The 22787-nt window shown below is 39.6% G+C and overlaps 1 protein-coding gene across 6 annotated transcripts in view; it reads right to left on the bottom strand.

Moving 5' to 3' along the window:
* Positions 1–17990, bottom strand: part of TCF12 (transcription factor 12) — a 374492-nt gene extending 356502 nt beyond the window's left edge. For 2 of the 6 annotated variants that reach the window (XM_034994348.1, XM_034994345.1), the window contains exons 1-3: positions 17723–17988; positions 16655–16751; positions 15536–15608 (exon numbers count right to left, since the gene is read on the bottom strand). In XM_034994348.1, the coding sequence (XP_034850239.1) occupies positions 15536–15608; positions 16655–16729 (148 nt within the window). In that variant the 5' untranslated portion in view covers positions 16730–16751; positions 17723–17988. Of the gene's footprint in view, positions 1–15535; positions 15609–16654; positions 16752–17722 lie in introns of those variants that run through there. The other 4 variants (XM_034994346.1, XM_034994344.1, XM_034994347.1 and 1 more) reach the window with 4 other exon arrangements.
* Positions 17991–22787: the final 4797 nt, after the last annotated feature.

Raw genomic sequence — 22787 nt, 5'->3', positions numbered from 1 at the left:
CTTGGACACTTCCTGCTCATCCCTGATATTTAAATGTGGAGTCCTGGATGGGATAAGATCTTTTCAGAAGAAATAAGAGAACAGGTGAAACATTCTAACAAATAAACACCCCAGGTCTCCAATCAGCTAATCCATACAAGTTCAGTGCTTCCTAAAAACCTCTCCGTGCAGCTGATGCTAGAAAAGAAAAACGCAATAAAGGAAACCTAATCTAGGAAATTTAACTTAGGGAATTTAATCTTTCTTTCCACCTACCTATCAAACATCTCCAAATCTAAAAACAGTCAGTCACCAGGTGTTTACTGACCCCAAAGCAAGGTACTTTGCAGAAATACAAACATAAAACACTATCTTTGCTTTCATGGAGTTTATAACCTGGCTAACATACATATAATTTTTTTTAAAAAGGACAGTATTCTAAAGAATTTTAGGCAAAAAAGAACTCGGAACACCGAGTTCAACTCCTACAAACAGAAATCCTATGTTCAGTATTCAACAGAAGTAGGCTTCAGTCTTCTTTTAAACTACATGGTTAGACTCAAGAGACTGTCCAGCTACAATAACTGGTTGGTCTCAAAATCGACTGGCCCCACCTGCCATACTGACCCTAGCTTTGCCTTCAGGAGCAAAAAAAGAAATCCTTTACCCAAAAGTCTTTAAAATATCCAGAAGCAACACTTTTACAAAATTGTGACTAGAAATGGCTGGAAAAGATTTCATAAAGGAAAGGAGGTTCAAATGGCACAAGAATGGCAAGAATGCTTCTCCCTCTCCCACTCCCCCTGCTTGTGTTCCCTCTCTCGCTGTGTCTCTCTCTGTCAAATAAATAAATAAAATTTAAAAAAAAAAAAGAATGGCAAGAAGGTATTCCAGTTTGGGAGAAAAGAATAACTAAAGGCAAGAGGTTAGATAGGAGACCAGTGTAACTGAACCATACAATTCAGAGTGGGAAGTAGTGTCTATAAAACTAAGGCAAGTTCCTATCAGATTATGAAAGAACTTAAATGCCAAGGGGAGACTCTTGATTCTTTTGTTTGTTTAAGATTTTATTTATTTATTTTGGGGAGGGGGCAGAGGGAGAGAATCTTTTTTTTTTTAAAGATTTTATTTATTTGACACAGAGAGAGAGAATACAAGCAGGGGGAGCAGCGGAGGGAGAGAGAGAAGCAGGCTCCCTGCTGAGCAGAGAGCCCGATGTGGGGCTCGATCCCAGGACCCCTGGATCATGACTTGAGCCGAAGGCAGACGCTTAACCGACTTAGCCACCCAGGCGCCCCGAGAGAGAGAATCTTAAGCAAGTTCCACGCCCAGCACAGAGCCCGACTCCGGGCTCGATCTCACAACCCTGAGATCATGACCTGAGTTGCAATCAAGAGTCAGAAGCTTAACCGACTGAACCACCAAGGTTCCCCCTTTTGATTGTTTTGATAGCCAACAGGGAACAAATCTGACATGAGTCACAGTAGGAAAATGTTTAAAAAATATGACTATTGTGTTATGGACTTTTTCCCCCCCAGAATTCATCTACAGAAGGTGGTATTTGGAGGTGAGGCCTTCGGGAGATAATCAGGGTTAGAGGAGGTCATAAGAGTGGGAATGCTATGATGAGATGTTTCCTTGTAAGAAAAGACACCATAGAGTGTTCTCTCCTACAACCCCTCTCCATACACATTAAGGAAAGGCTATGTGAGAACACAACAAGAAGGCAGCCATCTGCAATCCAGGAAGAGTACCAGAACCTGACCATGCTGGGCTCAGACTTCCAACTTCCAGAACTGTAAGAAAATAAACTGCTATTGTTTAAGTCACCCAGTCTGTGGTATTTTGTTATGGCAGCTTAGCAGACTAAGACTGGAGAAGAGAGCAAATGGACACAAGGAGCCCCAGTAAGGAGACCACTGCAATGTCTAGCAGTGAAGTACCAGATCAGAGCTGACAGCAGGCATGCAGAAGCCATCAATTACATATGAAAAAAAATATGCTATTTCACCTGGCCCCCGGGTGCAGAGAAGTTATATTCAGAAACCCTCAATCTCCATTCCTGAAGGTCCCTCGTTTTGCTGTCTCAACTACCATCTACTCTCACATCATTGCAATTTAATATAGATCTTTCAAGGAAGGATTAGGAATTCTTACAATGGGAGATGCAGAGACAGAAGGCCTCAAAACTTTCTTGACGCCAGTTAAGTGGCTGTCAAATCATGCTATAACCCAAACCCAGTCATTGTCTTATCCTGAAGAATAATTAGCAAATGGCTCCTATGGAGCCCACAAGTTCACAGACCTCCAACAAAACCACCCTAATAGGCCAACTGGCGCTGGGTTCTATGAAGTTTAAATTTGATTTCCTCCTTTAAAATAAAGTGAAAAATTCTAAACACAATCCCACAAACACATACATACAAAGAGTCAGGGAAAGCCTCAGTATTTCCCAGTAACAGGTGAGCCAGGTGTTTTATATAGCCAGACAAGCACACTAAGTGGAAAGCAGTATTAGGGCCTGGGGAAGCCCTCATCTTCCCTAATCACACACCCAGAAACAGTAGCATCATCAGACAGCTCAGAACCCTGATACCTTTGTCATTTATGGATAAGACTGAGCCCTTCCTGCTTCAAGCACAGGCATATAGTAGATGCGAGTTCCGATTGCATTTCCTAACCTCATCCTTGCAACCTCTTGTCCTCACTTGGGAATATATCAAGGCCACTAGCACCCGTACTTTTAAATCTTTAAAATGTTAACTCTTACTCACACTAAAATTTTGTTCGGATTACTGCTCATCAAACAAAGCAAAAGCAGCCTATTCCTAAGAACCATTCAGCTGTCATACCTACTTAAGCCTGGGATTAACCTTGTCACTACAAGAGATCCTCAACAAGCATTTAAAACAACTAAGCTGAGAATAAAGGATTCAGGGATACTAATTTTGGGGCTCTAGGGTTTGGGATATAATTAAGAGTTCTACCAAAGAATATGCATGAGAATCTTACTTTTCTGTCTTACCGTCCCCCATTTAACCAAAAAGAGAAAGAATTCATTTGAAGAATTTAGAAATTTTGAGCATTAACTACCATAAGGAGTTCCTTACCTCTCAATCACCTGACGTAATCTTCAATAAGTGATTGTCAGAAATGTTAGAGTTTTGCACATTCTCTCCATCTATACCTGTGAGCTTAGAATCCTTTCAAGAGTTGCGATGCCACCTAACATAAGGCAACCACTATTTGTACAGAACTGTAAGTGTCCACATTTTAGAAAAGAATTTCCTTAAAAATTACTTAACTTGATCACTATCACAACCCCTTAAGGCAGTATTTTTATTTTCCTCATTTTACACATAAGATAAACAGGTTAATGCCCTAAGATTACAGATCTAGTAAATGATAAAGCCAACAATGAACCAAAACTTTGTGACTCCAAACCCTTCTTCTTTCCGATATACAACAATGTGTCTCTATTCCCCACCACCTTAAATGTAAATAAACCATCCTACAAAGACCAATGACAAACAACCGGGTATTACTAGGTGCTCTTTCAAATATCTATAGATGCCCTTCGACAAAATGAAAGCCTAGTCTACTTTTAAATAAATAAAAATACAAAATGGACTAATCAGCACCATTCAATACTATAAGAGTTAGCATAAGTCTCTTCATTTTAATGCATTGAAAGTTCTGTTCCCAAAATTAAATTTGAAGATCTCTTCTGTATGTTTAATAACGCTTTTAAATTACCCTTGGAATAACTATTTTCCATCTGCTTTTACTTGCCTTTATAACCAAACACTAAATCTTTGAAAATGGGAAAGTGAAAATAAAGAATTTTCCATACTATGAAGCAACCATTCTTTCCTAGGACTCAACTAAATAATAACTGTGAATATTCCAGTATCTTACTACTATCAAATTTCACCTTCTTCCCAAGGCACAAAGTCTGATGACAGCTGGACAATAAGAACCATACACAAGAATTACACTCTCCTAAAGACATTTCAGGTTGTAGCTATTTATATTTAATATCTTCGAATACTTTTTTAGAAGTTTTATTGTATAAAGGCTTTGATTATTGCTTTCTTTCTAATAAAAATAAATTCTGAAGCACTTTCTTGTGGAGAATATCAACATTACACCATTTAAGCCACCTGTTACAACAAAATTTAAAGATTTCTAGAGATATTAAATTCTTCCTCAAGACAAACCTTGCCCTGGTGTAGATTGGTATCAGTGCAGGTGCAACTACAACTCATTAGTTTGCTACTTCTGAGGGGCAATAAGAAACCACAGGCAAATGTGTATCACTGTTGACTTCTCTATTTCCTCTGCAAAATGAAGTTACCAATTTCCTATAAGAATTATGAAGAAAACAGTGTATGAGTAAATATTTACAAAATACTTTTATCATTACTGATTTTTTTCCAACAGTAAGACGACTCCTTCCTTCAGTCATTCACTGGGCAAAGAGCTACTACTATACAACTTGTCTAGCAAGCCTCCACAGTCAAACTCAGAGTCTGTTCACTGCAGCACTACAAGAGAGATTATATAAATATGAAGGCAAGAGAGACCTTGGCTGTATGACCTGTTCTGTGTTCCTACAGCAGAGAATCTCAAACCCCTACTAACTTTAAGCAGATTTAATTATTCAATTATTTATTATTTAATCTATTTATTTAATTGAGCTTATTTCTTTTAAGTATTCATGGTTCTTGTTTAAGTACTCATGGTTCTTGAGACAGCACCACTGGGAACACACAAGGGAACAGGTTGGCAAGGCAACCAGAGTCTGAATGGCCAATTGGCATGCCCCTCAAAACATATCCAGCAAACTAGTTTCGTAGCTACTTTTCATAGTTTTTATCAATAGTAGGAATGAGCCACGGGCGCCTGGGTGGCTCAGATGGTTGAGCGTCTGCCTTCGGCTCAGGTCATGATCTCAGGGTCCTGGGATCGAGTCCCGCACCGGGCTTCCTGCTCCTTGGGAGCCTGCTTCTCCCTCTGCCTCTCTCTCTCTGTCTCTGTCTCTCATGATTAAATAAAAATAAAATCTTTAAAAAAAAAAAAAAATAGTAGGAATGAGCCAATGAGAGGTTATGGAGGAAAATTTCATACATCCATTAGAATCACAATATGTTTGCAATGAAGATGCCCTTAATAAGTATATTGCAGGAATAAACATCATGCTACGTACGAATCTATGAAAACTTTTAACCAATATAAAAGAAGAGAATAAAATTACCAAAGACTGTGGGTGCCTGGGTGGCTCAGTAGGTTAAGCGTCTGCCTTCGGCTCAGGTCATGATCCCAGGGTCCTAAGATCAAGCCCCACATCGGGCTCTCTGCTCACAGAGAATCTGCTTTTCCCTCTGCCCCTCCTTCCCCCTGCTTGTGCTCTAATAAAAAAATTAAAAATTTAATTAATTAAATTATCGAAGACCAGTTTTGTTATCTGTCCCACACAAAACTGTATCTTAGCTCCTCCTTTTCTTCATGAAGATAACTTGCTAGGATTCTCTTCTCCATTTGCTCTCAGGCATAAAAGTGGGTATGGTATGGTCAGGGTTGAGGCTTCCTTTTGAAAATGATCATATAGTACTAGTTTTACATATTATATATATAAAATTACTCTTACTTCGGTTTATGTATCTATATTAAATATATCTCCTGTTAGCACCCTGAAATTTCCCATGCAAACTAACCAGGGAAATATCGGTACACTCCTTGGCCCAAAAGATGAAAAAGTGTATCCCTCCTCAAAATAGAAATTGATTCCCTAAATCAATGTACTGGCGAAAATATTCAAACACAAAGCTCAGCCTGAAAAGTCAAATTCCAAGAAGAATTTCCTTTATGTTAACAAGTTTACCACCATTATTTTTCCTGTATTTAAAATAATAAATTCTCTAGTCTAGACTTTTAGTCCAAAAAAAGAAATTCTTATTTTGAGTTGTAAATAAGACCTGGGAGACACATACAAGAGGGGGGTCTATAAAACCTTTTTACCTTTTCAAAAATCCATGAGGACAGGTGGATTTTAGAATTCACTTTTTCAAATTTAAGAAAGAAATACAGTGCACATACCATACATTACAAATCACTGCCAGCATCTGGTAACCATAAAACAACTAGGAAAACAAACTGTCAATGGCCTCCCTTCAGATAAGATCAGATTTTGCCACTAAAACAATGTATGCTGAATTTAAAGGAAAAATTTTGATTCAGACTTTTTTGGATTTCAAAATCGCAGATCAGAGATTGTGGACCTGTGGCAGCTAAAAGGTGATCTTGACATATAATAATTAATTATGCCATCCCCTAGAATAAAAAGAACTAGCTGATGCTTAGACAAGAGACATTTAGGATATTTCGTACGGTCTTGAAATGGCTCTAATTACTTGCCTACTTATAGAAAGGCATAATCAATTCAAGCTGTCTATAAGTTCCCACCAAGAGAATGAACATGAAACAACTATCCCCCTTAAACTTTATTCTAAATTGGGACCAACACTGAAAAACATTTTCTAAAACCTTTAGCATGTCAATGCCAAGCAGACAGGAAAAGGGCCTCTGACTAGATGACAAAGTCAGCTAGATACAGTAGGGCTTCCAAATAGCAAAAACCTAAGAGGACCTGCTAACTCAGGTTTTTGCTATTTGAGGACCCACACAAACTCAGATTCTCTAAATTAACTTGTGGCCAAACCATGCTTCTGCCATAAATTCAAAGTGAAGCCTAGCATTTTTTCCTCTCTAGTGGTACAGCAAACCTTTTATTTATCCTCAACAACCTCAAAACAACATATGTCTCAAGGACTGAGAAGCTTGATGACTGTAATTCCCTCCTAGCAAGGATCCCTGCGGTGCTCCACCACTACTCACAACTCTTGCTGAGAGCAGGAGCGCATTTGCTCATTGACTGGAGCTGCGTGATCATATTAAATTCAACCTGTGTTCTCTACATTAACCATCAATGAAGTGGTAGAATAGTAATCGTGAGTTGATCCTGCTCATTTCAAAGCCTCACAATGGCTCCCTGGCAATACCACCGGAAGAAAATAAACCACAATTTTTGAGGGAGGTTTCCAAAGAGACTTCCCTTGGGTAACTAGAATAATCTTTCAAATTCAGAGAACTCCCTCAGTTCAAATTCAGGCACTTTCCTAGCACCTAAAACAGATCTGACAAAATGACACCTTCAGCCAACATTTTTAATAGCCAAAAACATGGTAAGGTATGGTAGTGGTTGTTTTCAAAAAAAAAAAAAGTAATCTCTTCTATCCTGTACCTTATCTTTAAGTTGTTTTATTATTTTATTTTGAAATTTTCATCACTGAGTCACTACCCAATACAATAAAAATTAGCAACCAATCCCCAATCTGTTTACATTTCAGTATGATCTTTAAATATGATCTTTATGTCCCCAATCAGCTTAGAGTAGCTTGGATGACTCACCATGGTCTTTATGAAAGCACATTTTTAACCTGGAACACACCAGAGCACATTTCAAACAACAACAAAAAAAACCCAAAGCCTCTCTATAAAAATATACATTTTCTTCTCACGCCATGGGCATGTTAAGAAATTACAGGATGATCTGGCTGGAAACAGAAAACAAGTGACATTACTAACAAATTTCTCTGTGCTTTATGGAATAACAATTTCCTCCCTACCAAAACCCATTTGCCCCCTAATGTAATGATCCTTTTTCATAGACTTCTGTGGGAGCAAGAGAAGATCCACAAATAAAAACAGCTGAATAATAAGCTCTAGAGCTGGGCTTCTCACTAAAGAAAAGATAATATAGGCCTGCATCCCACTCCACCTTTGCCCCTAACCCCAAAGATACAAAGCAGGTGGAAGGCAATGTTACACACTAACCACGATGCACGTTCTCAGAACCTCAGTTTTACTCAATGATTAATTAAAACATATTTATATTACAACAAATACATTTGTGTTTGGGAGTAGAAAGTAAAATGCACATAAATTTTTAAGGTAAGATTTCTTCTGCTCACTTGCAATGTGTTGCTTCAGGCTACCAAGGGAGTTTATGTTCCCTCTCCTCTGCTATTAAGAAAAAATTGGAGAAGCTCTACTCTAGAGACTCTTAACATTCTCTCCAACCTGTCTCCCAGCTATTCTATCCTCTCAGGTCACATAATTTTTATTTTACTTATTTATTTAGTCTACATTTCATTCCAGAAAGAATTTCAGGTAGCTAGAGAGAGAATATGGAGAAAATACTACATCCAAGTGGCAATGCCTAAGCATGGAAGAGGGTTTTCAAAAGCTGTACACATTTCTGTCCACCATTCTGCACTATATAATATCTAACCTACAAAACAGTAGTATTAAGAAGAAATAAACTGCAAAAGAAAAAAAAAGGTAAGGTTCTTAGGTGTATGGTGCCCTTTCAAAGCTACTCTCCTAGGGGGGAAAAGTTTTTTTTTTTAAGATTTTATTTATTTGACAGAGACACAGTGAGAGAGGGAACACAAGCTGGGGGAGTGGGAGAGGGAGAAGCAGACTTCCCGCCGAGCAGGGAGCTGGATGCAGGGCTTGATCCCAGGACCTTGGGATCATGACCTGAGCCGAAGGCAGATACTCAACGACTGAGCCACCCAGGCGCCCCCAAAAAACTTTTTTTAATTTAAAAAACTACTGCCTGATTTCTTCTTAGACTTCTGACAATACATATAATTTTATGGCACTGAAAAGTAACTTTGATATGTTGCCCTTGTGGGGGCATTTCCTCACCTCCACCACCACTAGCATAGCACCTAGTATATAATAATAGTTCAATAAACATTGCCAATAAAGCTGGTCCTAAGTATTACTGCTATTTATTAATATTATCATTAGTAATACCTAAGAGTGGACGGGGCAGAGGAAGAGGGAGAGAGAATTCTAAGCAGACCCCACACCCAGCACGGAGCCAGACACAGGGCTCAATCCCACCACCCTGAGATCATGTCCTGAGCCAAAATCAAGAGTCAGATGATTAACCAACTGGACCACCCAGGCACCCCCAGCAGCTACCATTTTTGAAGCTGCTGTGTGGCAGAAGTATAAAGATAATCTTATTTGATCCTCATAAAGATTCTGAAGGTAGGCAGTATCGTACACTTTTCACAAAAAAGAAAAGTATGGTCAGATCATTTAAATGACTTGCCTAAGGCCACCCAGCTAATAAGCTGCAAAGCACTGATTCCATTCCAGTTGTTTGGTTCCTGAGCCCAATTCCTCCCACTATCCTACAGTGCCTCTCTTAAGAAGTCAAGAATTCAAGTGCTCTCACTGATAGAGTCCAATTAGATTACACTCCATTTCAATAGGCACAGGTCAAAGAATGATAGGAATTCCCCCCAGTTACCGCACAACCAATTTATACACAAATATAAATCTGTACATAATGTCATCTTATATTCCATTCATATACAAATAAAATTGTATTTTTACATTAAATAATTATCCAAAGTCACTAATTTTATACATCTAACTCCACCTTTAACATCAATCCTTGACCTGATAATTTATCTCCCTCTGAGTTCATTTTCCTAAGGGTATTTATTCACTCTCTTAGCTTTAATTATAACTTGCAGGCACAAAAAACAAAATCTACATCTCCTATCCAAAGGAAATCAATGTGTAGATAAAAATATAGTACGTACAAGAAGGTTCACTATCACATTTCTTATAATAACAAAAAGCAAATTAACAAAATCCCTAAATGTCAAGCAGTGAGAGAACTAATTTTTAAGTTATGCTATATCCATTCCATGTAATCTCATACAGTTTCAAACTAAGTTTATAAAGAATCAAGTACATGAGGAAAATGCTCACAATATTAAGTGAAATAAAAAAGCACGACTTAAAATGAAACCATCATTAAGCTCTCAACTTTACAAACAAAGGACTAACAGGAAAAACAAAACCAAATGGAAATATATCAAAACAACAATTTTCTCTGGACAGTGAAATCATGGGTGTATTTTTTTCCTTTGTTGCTTTTTCTGTTCTCCAACTTTCTTTTCAATGATAACTATTAATTTTACAAACAAAAAAGAGCTGCTGTTGTTCCTTTTTTTAACCAACATCTTTAACTCATCTCCCAGCACTTTTCTCTCATAAATCCCAATATTAGCTAGAAGAGTCCCAAGTCGTGTGAAATTTAAAATGCTCAAAACAATTCGGCATCTTTATTTCCCCCCGCACTATCACACTCCAGTTATGCTAGAACTGCAACCTTAAGTCATTTCTCTTAACCTAAAGAAATCCAGTTCTTCAAATTCTGTCAATTCTTTCTTTCTGGCATTTTTCCTTCCTTCTCTCTATACTAATACCAAGTCAAACCTTCACCAGCTCACCCTTGGATTAGCACATTTGCTTCCTGAATGAAAAAATGCTTTCCTTATTCTACTGTCTAACTGCTAACAATTCACTCCACCACAGCTAAATAGGTGCCAGGCACTGTTCTTGGAGCTTTACCTGTATTAACTCAGTTAATATTCGTAACTACTCTGTGAAGATAGCTACTATTTTTAGTCCTACTTTACAGATTAAGAAACAGAAGCACAGAGAGGTTAAGTAATTTACCCAAGATCCCCCAGCTAATAAGTGGCAATGACTGGATTTGAAGTTACGTAGTTTGGCTCAGATAATAGTATGTAAATATGAGCTCCTACAGGAGTGCATGGTGATTAATAAAAACCAGTTTCTCTTTCCCTGAACTGTACAGCCCTTTGGAGCAAGTCAAATTCCCATTTCTGGGTCTTTTTTCATGCCACCCCACATCTGGGAGGCCAGTTCTCTTCTCTAATTCATTTTCCATATCTCCTTCAAAAATCAACTCTAACTTCAACATCTCTAAGTTTTCCTTAAGCCAGTTTCCTTAAGACTCCTCAACACATCTTTATTCTCACGGACTCAATTTAAACTACATCAATGTGCAGTTGTTGACATTTTTTTTTATGTCATAAAAGTATGCCTCACAATTTTACATTTTATCGTACTACCTAGATAATTTAATACCTACACTTTTTTTGGTCTATGTCCTTCTCCATTTCCCACCTTCCTAAAAGATCCTAGAATAGCAGACTGCACAAAGTAGATACTAAATAAATATGCAATTAACTGATAAATCTGAGATACGTATGGCTCAACTATTTAAGAAAGTCATTCATTCATCTTTTGAACTGACATTTAAATGTTTGTCTTCTCATTTTATTCCCTAAACGCAAAAGCATTAGATTTCTAATTGCAACAACCTCATCCAAAAAAAATATATTCAAATGATACCCAAAAGCAATCTTAATGATTTAAAAAAAAAGGGTATCCCACACACTGTCCAGAAATAGCCTTTTTTTTTTTTTTCCCAAGAGACTATAATAGTGTTACTTTACTCTCTTATGGCCAGAGTTATAACCAAGTCTTCTACAACACTAAGCAGGCAGTGACATTCCAGGCATGATTTCCAATTGTTCAAGCACAGAAAAAACTATCTGCCTTTAGTAAGAGATTCCACTCAATGGTCCCCTTCAAATCTAAAAATGTGAAAGCAACCGTTTTTGCGTTTAAGGTTGAAATCTTTATCTTCCTATTCCAAGAGAATTATTTTAAAACTCAAAGAAAAAGAGACACTAAAGGACAGTCTAAAAGACAGAAAGTTGAATTTATATTTAAATTGTTAATGAAAACAGGTAAAAATAAAATTCCTTATAGGTATGCCTCACTATATGCAACAAACAAGTCTCATCATCTAATCAAATTGTTTTCCAAATCCATTATAAGCCATGACCACTTAAAGAAACACTACAGGAACTGTTCTAAAACGCACACAATACTCACAGTTATAATCTTTTCTCTAATTTTTGTTTTCCAAGTTGATACTTTCATATACGGCTTATGTCTAAAGGACTCCTTTGCTACTTAGCTTTTACCTTAAATGAGCCACTTAACCGCAGACCATATTTATCCTAAAATATTATATTTTTCTTTACATGCCTACTGACTCTGCAGTTACTCTCATTCATCACTACAGCTTGGCAGGAGCAAATGTCCAACATGGTTCAAACAACAGTACTAAATTTGAACAAGTGTGTATTACTAGACATAATATTTATTACAAATTTTAATACTGATAGGTACACACTATGAACCACACCCTACTCATTACCTTAAAATACCTTAAATGAAAAGAACAAACCTAGTTTACCCTCTATTTAAAATTACCATTCCTACCTATATTACAGTTCATTGATAACATTTTGGTTTTCTTTCTTGATTTCTTTCAAATGTTACAAATAATGCCACAACAATTTGAAAAGCTTATTCCATGTATTTTAATAGGGTGAGCAGGTATTTACTAATATTACCATGGATTTTCTTTAATTACTTGAGAAGTGGATGCAGTTATAAAAGGGAAACACCAGGGATCCTTATGGTAATGGAAGTTTTTGTATCCTCACTGTATCACTGTCAATAACCTAGTTCTAATATTGCACTACAGTTTTGCAAGATGCTACTATTGTGGAAAACTGGCTAAAGTGTACACAGGATCTCTGTATTGTTTCTTACAACTGCATATGAAACTAACAATTATTTGAAACAAAATGAATATACCCATTCCATTTCAATATCTCTTACTACTTGGATTCAAAAACTAATAAAGGAAATTTTTTGATATCATGTAAACATTCAAACTACTACTAAAAATGAAACCCAATACCACAATTTAGTTCTACAAACTCAGACTCTGAAGTTGGAGGGAATAGTGGATTTAAACACCTGAACTACTTCCATTTTATCAATCCTTTCAACAAGTTTTCTCCTGATACACTCGCCTAACATAACACAGTACCTCACTTTTAACTCCTACAGAGAGAAACACCTCTCAAGGTCACTGTAAGAACATCGCAGACTCTATCATACAAAAGGGACAAATTCAGTCTTATGATAATGCAAGAAAATTAACACCTTAATGAAGAAATAGCATTTAACAGATTTCTCCAGACAAGTAATAGAAATACATCCTCATCTTTTCCAATGACTTTTGAAGAAGTGTGAGCTATCATACAAGTTGTTTTAGGAATAAAACTTTAAAAAAACATTTTTTTTAAACTATAAGATATATGCTTTCAGCTAAAAAAATTCTACATCTGTTCTATTATTTCTCAAAAAAAGCCCAATGTTAAATTAAGTATTCCTCCAAAAGAACATACGAAAGGAAATTATACTGCACAACTACATCTTTCATGAGGGAAAGGCTTGGGGTCTTACAATGTTACTCCAAAATACAAGAAAACTCTAATCTCTAAGTCAGCTCCTCCGAAAGAAATATCTTTAGCTCTCTTTAGCTCCTTATATTGCTGCAAATATACAGAAATTAAGACATATTATGTATCCTTTGAAATCAGAAGATTATTCAGATGTCAATCAAGTACATAAATAATATTGCTATACCAGTTTCTTCTGGACATTTCCTTTAAGATAAAAAAACTAACTATAGAAAAACCACATCTACCAATATACTGATATAAAATAATCACTTATGCCATTATGCTTTCCCCAAAATTTAAATCCATTCACTAATTATTAAAGGTCACAGCTTTTTTTTTTTTCTGGAATTTAAAACAAACCACAGAGATAAATATAACTATGTCCAGTGAACACATGTTTAAATTCAAACTTTCAATGGACAAGTAACAAATCTAACAGTTTTAAAATTAAAAATTTCCTACTCCAAAGAATCAAACACCATATAATTTCTGCAATATAGACAAATAATTTTTTCCTTTGCATAATGCGATACAAAGGCCCACAAATGTTCCAATGTCATGCTTACAATGATACATACCAAGTTCACACATACTTTTTAGTTTTACACACTACATGAATCACACGTTAATTTTAAAAAGTGAAAAAAATATAATTGCCTTTATTCTAAAAACAGAAAAGTATTTCTAATAGCAAGTTTCTGAAGTTCATGTCCTTGATATCAATGAGTATCAGTTAAATATATTTTCCACAATTCAAGTTTGAACAGCCTAAAACAACAATGTCACTACTCATTTAAGGAAGTATACTAAGCATCTACTATGTATCAGACAAACTAAATTTGAAAGTACTAGAAATGAATTATTAGTTGCAAAAATTGAGATATACTCAAAACAGTAGTAAAGAAAGGAATGCAGCCTCCTTCTACATTAATAATTTTTTCTACCCTCCCCCAAAAAAGTGACAATTTTCAAATAATTACCAGTAAATGGGAAGGAGGTAAGAGTAGAGTCGGGGTTTGGCTAACATTTTAATGATATACTTCTGAATAAGGAAAATATCAGCCTTTAGCATATTTAAAACCTAGAATGCTTTTATTTTGCTTATTTGAGGTGTTAAACATGCTATATTTTACCCATAAGCTGTAATTTTATCATGAAAAATAAATTTTAATAAATTAAGTTAGTGAACTATTTTTAAATGGAAACATTTTTTAAATATGAAGTGGTATAAGATGTTATCAGTTATGACATTTCCTTCTTTCCTGATGTTTTGCTCTTATAGTACCTTAAGAAATCATTTTACTAGGGAAAATAAAAGCACAGGTCAAAGAGGGAATTACTAAATTTCAGCCCAGGGATTTGACAGCTGGTTTTAAGATGATGCTATCCATGGCTTTATTTTTTTTTTTTTTCATCTTTGAGAACTAAGAATAAGTTTAAGTTAAAAAGAAAATTGCAGGTTTTGAACACTAGAATGGACCTTGCTTCTGGACTGTTTATTTTCGAAATCATGAGTTTAGATAAGTTAGAAAAACAAAAAATTCATACTTAAGAAATATGGGATAAATGTTAATAATGGAGCAAAGTAGTTATAAATATACAGAAAGTAAATTTAAAAACCACAGCACCAGTGTAGGAATAGTTATCTAATTTAACTTATTCTAAACATTATCCTAATGTCATCTAATAGATGTCATTTGAAAATAAATCTTTCTATTCATTTATTTGTAACATTCATTCTTTTAACATTTTAAATAACTGTCCTAAAAATTGTTAATTTGCTGCAGACTTCCAAAGAAACGGCAATCTAAAATAAGTCTTACTAATTATTTGACTCAATTCCACTTTTCATACGCATATATTAAATAACATTATTTCACCAATTTTTTAGAACCCAAATGTAAATAATGCTAATAGGCTGAAATTTTAGCAAAATTTAAAAATACACATATGTAAATAAACATTAAAAAAAAAAGACCACACATGGACCACCGAGTGTTTTCTTCTGGTACTTGTCCAAACAGAGGCAGGATGTAATCCCTTGTACTCAAACAAAACAAACTGAACTTAAAAATTCATGGAAAACAGAAAAAATTTACATCAATACTTAAATTCTCAGAAATATCAATGGATCCTGAATTGCTTCTAATTTGAACTGGACACTACAGAATGACATGAAAATGTTAAAATACTTCATATTTTTCTACTAAAAGGTATCACAACACCAAAATAAGAGTTTCTGGTTTTAGATATCATCTTACCTGATCCACTGAACTGACTGCTTCCCAGTGTCGTCGGTCTGGTTTTCCCACTATTAACAGGTGGAGAAAACATCTACAAAATAACCCAAATGTATCTGTTAGTCCTGAAATTCTTCTAGACTCCTTGCAAACAAAAGCCCACCAAGAGTCATCAGTTACTGTATTTCAGAACGAAGTTAAGATAAAATTGAAGATATACATTCAGACCCAGAAAAGCAAATACACTGAGTGATACTATTTCCTAATGCTACTTGGAAATACCGGTTATATTCTGTTCTCAAAACCCAGTCACTTACATGAGAAAATCTAAGATTATTAAGTTTAAATTGTAAATTTTTGTCCATGATCTTCACTTTCTAACAGAAATCTCATTACATTTACATTACCATTCAATACACACAATCAGAATCACATCCAATGAAACTACTACATAGAGTAAGGATCCATTATAACCCAGTTTTATGAAGTAGGTATTGGTCCTGACTCTTAACAACAGTTAAAAAAGGAATTCAACCCTTTAGAGATAAAGGCAGTAGGCCTTCGGTTTCAGCTATTTTTAAGTCGTTCAATTACTCCCCATGGTAAAAGATTTATAAATATACACATACGTATATATACACATATACACACATAAATATACATGTACTTAAAAGTGTTCAGCCAAAAAGGCTGGAAATTCTAGCCTTTAACTGGCTTTCTCATAACTGACATCTTTCGGATATTATAAATTCTATCACTTCTTAGGGAAGGAAATGGAGTGCAGAAAAAATAATTTTCTTTTCTTCTTATAAAGTTCAAAATCCCTAATAATCATCAGGGTCAGAGGGTGACTCAACCAAAGCTCATGGTTACATTGTTCTCCTTTTAACAGGCTAAATCAAATGACCCCTCTGGCATTAAAGTTTTAAATCTGCAAGTCTAGACATTACATCAAAGTTCAGGTGTCCAACTTGGGGGAGCTGGACTCCAGCCCTGAGAACTACTGCTCAAAGCAGATGGAGTTCACGCTGCCTAGTCTCCACGTCGCTTTCCCCCTTCCTTTCCTTTTCTTTTTTTGCTTTTTGTTGTTTTTTTTGTAAACCTCAGCAGAACCCCAAGATGCCGCGGAAAGCTCCATACCGCACTGAAGTCCAGCAGGTCGCTCAGCTCCTTGTCGGTCCCTATAGCAGCCATGCGCTGCTGCTGGGGATTCATCTTCAGCCACTTCTAGCGGGTCCTAAAGCAGAGGAAACAGGCTCAGAGAGACCACCGAGGCCCAAAGTGTGTGCGGGGATGAAAAGGGGCGTAGGGCCGGAGCGAGAGCCGTGGGCTGACTTCCAGCACCCCACTCGTTCCCACCGCCGCGCGGGCAGGGGGCAGGAGAGCCCAGCACCGCGCCGGGTCGGTGAATCCACGCGTTCCTCCGCGCGGCCAGGGAGCGTCGCGGCGGCTCCCGCAACTCGCCGCCTCTCCCGCAAGTTTCCGAGCCCAACCCTGCCCCCTCCCCGGTGCCCCCACCCCGCGCGGCCGCCGGGTGCTCGGCGCGGCGCCCGGCCGGGCGGGGGTCTCGAGGGGCGGGGTGAGGGGCGACAGGGCATCCAGCGAGCGGAGCGGCGACTAGGGGAGATGCGAAGTGACTCACAGGCTCGGCAACAATAGAACTGACAAGTTGCAGGGAACGCGCCGCTCGCAGGCCCGCGTCTGCCGCCGCCGCCGCCCGGACGTCCCCAGCGGGCCCCGGGGGTCGGAAAGCAAGCCCCGCGCGTGCGAGGGGCGTTTTTAAAAAGAAAATACAAACCCCGACAACTAGTCTCGCTCTTGCCGGGCGTCCTCCTCCCCGGACTCGGCCTCCTCCCACTTTTGCTGCTCTGCCTGCGGCCGGCCAGCCCCAGACCTGCCGAACAATGAGCCCGGCGAGGCGGCCGAAGCAGCCTGCTCTCCCGCGCGCCCTGGAGCCGGAGCCGAGTGGCGAGCGGGGCGCGCAGGCCGAGCGCGCCGCCCGCGGGCCTTGGCCGCCCGCGACTCTCGCCTCCGCCCCCACTCCGCTCCCCAAGTTGGAGGGAACCCCGGGCTCGCCTGTCTGTACAAAGGAGCGCGGAGTTGGGGCGCCGGGCGGGGGACGCCTCCGCTCCGGCAGGGACGCGACGGCGCCCCTCAGCCCCCAGCCCCGCCACGGCGTGCCCCTCCCGCTCGCCTCTCCGCAATTACCTGCCGCCCCGTCTCCGCATCCAACCACCCCGATTAAAGTTCACTTTGGCCGGGAGAGCGGGCTCGGGCTTCCCCTTGCACCTCCCGGCGGCTCGGCTCACTTTGCCCCGCGCGAGCTCTCGGATCCGGGCAGGGGAGGCGGCTCTCGGGCCTGGCCGCCCCTTCCTCCCGGGGCGGGCTGGCGGTCCCCCCGAATAGAACTTGTGGGTCTCCTCAGGCGGACATTTTTTTCGCTGAGGCGGCCTCAGCACCGCGCTCGGCTCGGCTCTGGATCCCTCCGCGCCGGGAAGAGCCCCGGGTTAACCCTTTCGTCCCCGGCTCGCTCCCGCCGCCTGCGCCGAGGAAGTGGGGCCAGCGGAGGGGGTGGGGAGGAGCCGGCGGGAACGGGGAGGGGCCGCCGCGCGGCCGGTGGACAAAGCCCGCGGTGGGGTGAGGCGGGACGGAGTCGCGGCCGCCGGGGAGGGGCGGGAGACGCGCGCAGCCACTCCGCGAAGTAGGGCCGGGCCGCCCGCCGAGGGCGTCTAGTCCGTGCCCCCGGGAGCGGGGCGGCAGGCACCGTGGCGCCTCCTCCGGCTTGTCCCGCTCCTGCGTCGGGCGGCGGAGCGGCGCGAGAGAGACGCAGCTGCGGGCGCATCTGGGTTCGCTAACCAGGCCACCCAGCCCGAGGCCGCAGAGCCCTGGAAGCTGCAGTTCCTGACCAAGCAGCGCCGGACGCCGGACGCAGCGCTCGGCCGAGCCCGGACGTTCTGCGTGCGTGGGGAAGGGAGACCGAGCCACCTCGGTCCGCGCTTGGAGTTGGTGCAGCTGGTCGAATTCGTCGCTGAGCAGAATGCAGGAAAAGGGTCAAAACTCCCTCAAACTGTACAAAGCATTGTGGGCTTCAGGTACCCAGACACTCCACTCACACAAGCCCCCAAGTCTACAATCACCTCTTCCCACGCGAATCCTGTTCAGGGCCACGGAATTGGACAGCGAGACGCGTTCTTGGAAACGGATCAAGCCAGTGCCATCATTTTGCAGAGATGGCCCAGAGAGGTTTGGTCGCACAGCCACTATCTTGGCGCAAGTTCCGAACTTAGCCCGAAGAAGCCCCAAAGAGAGTAAAAAGAGGACAAAGTAACTAAACTTCAGTTCCTTTCAGTTTGGAAATGGAAATAAGGTTTTCTCCAGTGGCAGCCAGTGTTTTTGGCTCAGTGAGTGCAGTAAAGACCAGTAAGGGCCAGGCAGAAGAAACACTGAAGAAAGGAGGCACATCCAAGGTAACAAATTGAAGGAAGCAGCCAACGCCTTGAGGGCAACAACATGGCAAGAAGGAGTCATTGAAGCCCAGACTTGCGTCGAAACAAGGAGGTAGATTTAGCTGCAAATATGCAGTTGCTGTGCTTTATTACAACCCAAGCTGTCCAGAGGGAGAAGGCAATTGTTGCTTGGGGCCGGGGGTTTCCATGACTTGTCAATGGCCACACCCTGGACCTTGTGCCATATCCTGTGGTAGTTTCTCCATTATCCACTCTCCCTTATCTAGGTTAACACCCCTTGTTCTTAGCCGTCACATCCCTGCCCTGGCTGTGTACTGGAGCATGTGGTTCCAATATAAACAAATTAGCATAATTCCAACCTAAATAAAGCAACATAGTCCCATCCCTGCCACAGTTACTAGTTGGCAATGGGCATGACACAATTTGGGACAATAAGAGGAGCAATTTACTGTGGCCTTTTGGGGACGTTTTTTGTTTGTCTGTTTCACATATTCCAAAACAACTTCAGCAGCGACTTCCTCTTTCTGCATGTACTCCAAAAACCAGGGAGCATAACAACAACAACAAAAATTGAAAGAATATCACCATCATGTTGTATGGAAAAAAAATTAAGGAGCCCCTCAGTCGTCTTCCAAGCACAAGGTCCAGCTAGGTTAAATAAAGCAGGCATGGAGAAAGCAAAGAAATATGATCTTTGATGTTTTTGAGGCTCTCTGATGAAATGGCTTCAGAACCCAGGTCTACCTTCTTTGATGAAACCAACAGGATTCGAGTTTTCTGCTATTTGTAATCTAGTGTGTTCTAAATCATATACGCCCAATGGCCGTTTTCTGTAGCAAAGACCTAAACATCAGATGGGAAGTCTGACACTAGAACTTTTAAGGCCCATTCTAAGGGTAAGATTCTATCACTCAGTGGTAAACCCAAAGAGGAATATTGGAGAAAGGAGAATGTAATCCCATCTGAAGGATTTATGCTGTTTTCAAAAAAAAAAAAAGGGAGGAGAGAACTAGTTTCTTCTCCTATTTCTCATATAACTAATTCAGAGGAAGAAATAGCTATCTGCCCAAACCCTCAGTTATGAGGGCTCCTTCACTCCTTTGAAGGACTGACTGGTGAAGTTTTTCACATCTATTATGGCCCATACTGTTTTATACTTTATTTCTCCTTAGATTATGTACTCCTTGAGCAATAGGATTGCCATGCATCCGTCGGTACCATGCACCTAACATGAGACTGAGTACATAGTAGACACTCAAAAAAGGGAGGCTGGAATTAAATCTATCAATCATTTGACATTATAACATGAGACATTATAACATGAATTAGTTTTTCATGCTGTTATGTAGTCTTTGCATGTATCATTTTTAATACAGGAATATTATTCCCACCAATGGATTTCCAAAATACTCCCAATATATATGGAAGACAAAAAGAGTATAAAAACCACAGTTTTGTGTCACTTATAACTAATTTCTGGGCCTTTGCTGACCTTGCTAGATAGAGCCAGAAGGCTTTATTAAAAAGTTCAGGGAAAAACAACTAGTAATACAAATTCAGTGATTAAATTTAGAGTACTGTATCTATAGTGTATATTAATCAGTATCAATCAATATTGAAATATAATGAACATTTCTTACATGCAGGGTTGGTGCTGCATGCTGTGAGGAACAGAAAATCTCAAACCCATCCTGCCTCAAGAATGTTATAATCTGATATATTTTATGTCCCTGTCCATTCACCTTAGCCTGCCACTGGGCAGACATAATAATTCTGTCAACAAAGTTTCAGTTCCCACTTTCTAAGAGCCCCCACTCTACACTCAAAAACACATACACACATAATTTTATGAGGGAGACCTGAGTTGCCCAGAGAAACCTTTACTGTCAAAAAGAAAAGTAATCAAGGCAATGGGTTTTGCTTCCTTGGGAGATTGACTTGAACTTGGCCTCTGATTTAGGAGGAAATATTCCAGAAAGTTCATAGAAGGAAGAGGAGGAGGAAAGAGAATAGAGCTAATCAAGTCAAGTGGCAAGTTGCTTTCTAGATGGAGTGAGTGGCCTCCTAGCATTCTCCAACTAGAACCAAGTTTGATGGGTAATGGACTCCCCTGTAGCTCCTTTCTCCACAGGAGAGCAGCTAGGAGTTCTTGCTTTCTTTTCCACAGCTATCCCTTTGGGACTAAAGGGAACAATTTTATGTAACAATTAGTTTTATAAATGTTACCTTCAGTTCATGGCACTTGCATCGCTGTTGAACTAAAAGCCAAGATTTTCCACTCTATTATAAGCCACATTCTACTAGTCATCAAAGGTCCACTCTCCTTATTCTCTTTTATCAGCCAGCTAGCAAGAACCCCTTGCAGGATTTCCTGGGTACCAATTTTGCCTTTTCTATGTGTTCATAGGTAAAAAGAGTGCTCTAGTCCTTGTTAATGAAATTTATAATTTAAGCCATTAAGTGGCTTGTGTGAATGCTATTTTCAGACTTGAGATATTCCCTAATGGTCCATCTTATATTCAATGTCTTTTTCCCCTTTAGGATTCCTTCTTTCATATTTCATAAAAGTGTGCATTTATACCAAAATCAAGACAAATTCAGAGTTGGAAAAGGAAAAAAATACTGCCAAACACTCTAAAACATCAAACCTAGATAGCCATAGATTTTAATTTTTTAAAACTCAGTATAGTAGACCAAGTAAAATAATCTCTTTTCCATATTCTTGTGTGTATCTTGGCACAATGCCTAGTACATAGTGGATGCTCAATAAATATTTATTGAAATATGAATGGTTCTGTACTTCTAGGTAGAGATGGCAGTTTAGCACATGCTCTGAAGTTTGTTCCATCCTAATATCACACTAAGAAATCAGTAAAGGGATTTTTTAAAAATATTTTTATGATAGAAAGTCTTAAACCTATTAAAAAAAAAGTAGACAGAGTAGTGTTAAGAACCTCCATGTACTTAATCACCCATCTTTAATAATTATGGATTCTTCTATCTTTCCTCCTGCTTTTCCACCCCCATGTTAAGTTAAAGTAAATCATGTCATGTCATAAAATGACTTTTTAAGGATTAAAATGGGAAGCCAAAGAAGAGACAATGGCAACAAAATTTGAGAAGTCTTTTAGCTGGAAAAGCAGAAGAGTGATAAAAGATGTAGTAGATTCAAAACTGCATCTTAAGGGGGCAATGAGGTAAATCGATAATCAAACCTATATACACTGAAGTATCACCAAAAGATTCCTAACCAGCCAGTTCCAGGTTCCCCTTGAAGTGAAGTGAGGAAAAGGGGTAATACTATAGGGAGGATTGTTTGCCAGTCTGTTTAAGAAGCAATCAGATCCCCAGATTCCCTTCCCAACTCCATGCAGTCAGGCAAACAAATGCCTCTCTCCCACTGAGGGAAAATACTGCAAACTTATCCTCTGCAGATGATGAAGCAGGAGGTGTCTTGGGGTAAGGGAATTAAGTGAACATTTGTGTATTGGGTGCTGAGGCCTCCAGATATGTTTACCAACTTGGCTCCCAGATTCAGGGCAGCCAGGGTTTCAACTTCCAAGGAGGAGATCAAAGATCCTTCTATATGGACTCTGATCAACCCAAAAGGAAAGACCTGAAGATACTGATGTGGAAGGTTCCCTAACTATAAGCCCAAAGAAATTACTCTAAGGTAAGTTTACAACTGACAAATCCCCACCTGTATACTCAGAATTGCCTGTCAGCAGTTTGTTGCCTTATTCTTAAATATGAGCAGACGACCAAGGATTATCAGACACTTAAGAGAAGCCACTATCATGGGAGAC

The sequence above is a fragment of the Mirounga leonina genome, unplaced genomic scaffold (assembly GCF_011800145.1).
Source record: "Mirounga leonina isolate KUSES-001 unplaced genomic scaffold, KU_Mleo_1.0 Mir_91, whole genome shotgun sequence".
NCBI classification, from domain to species: domain Eukaryota; kingdom Metazoa; phylum Chordata; class Mammalia; order Carnivora; family Phocidae; genus Mirounga; species Mirounga leonina.
This window is presented reverse-complemented; position numbering and strand designations above follow the sequence as displayed.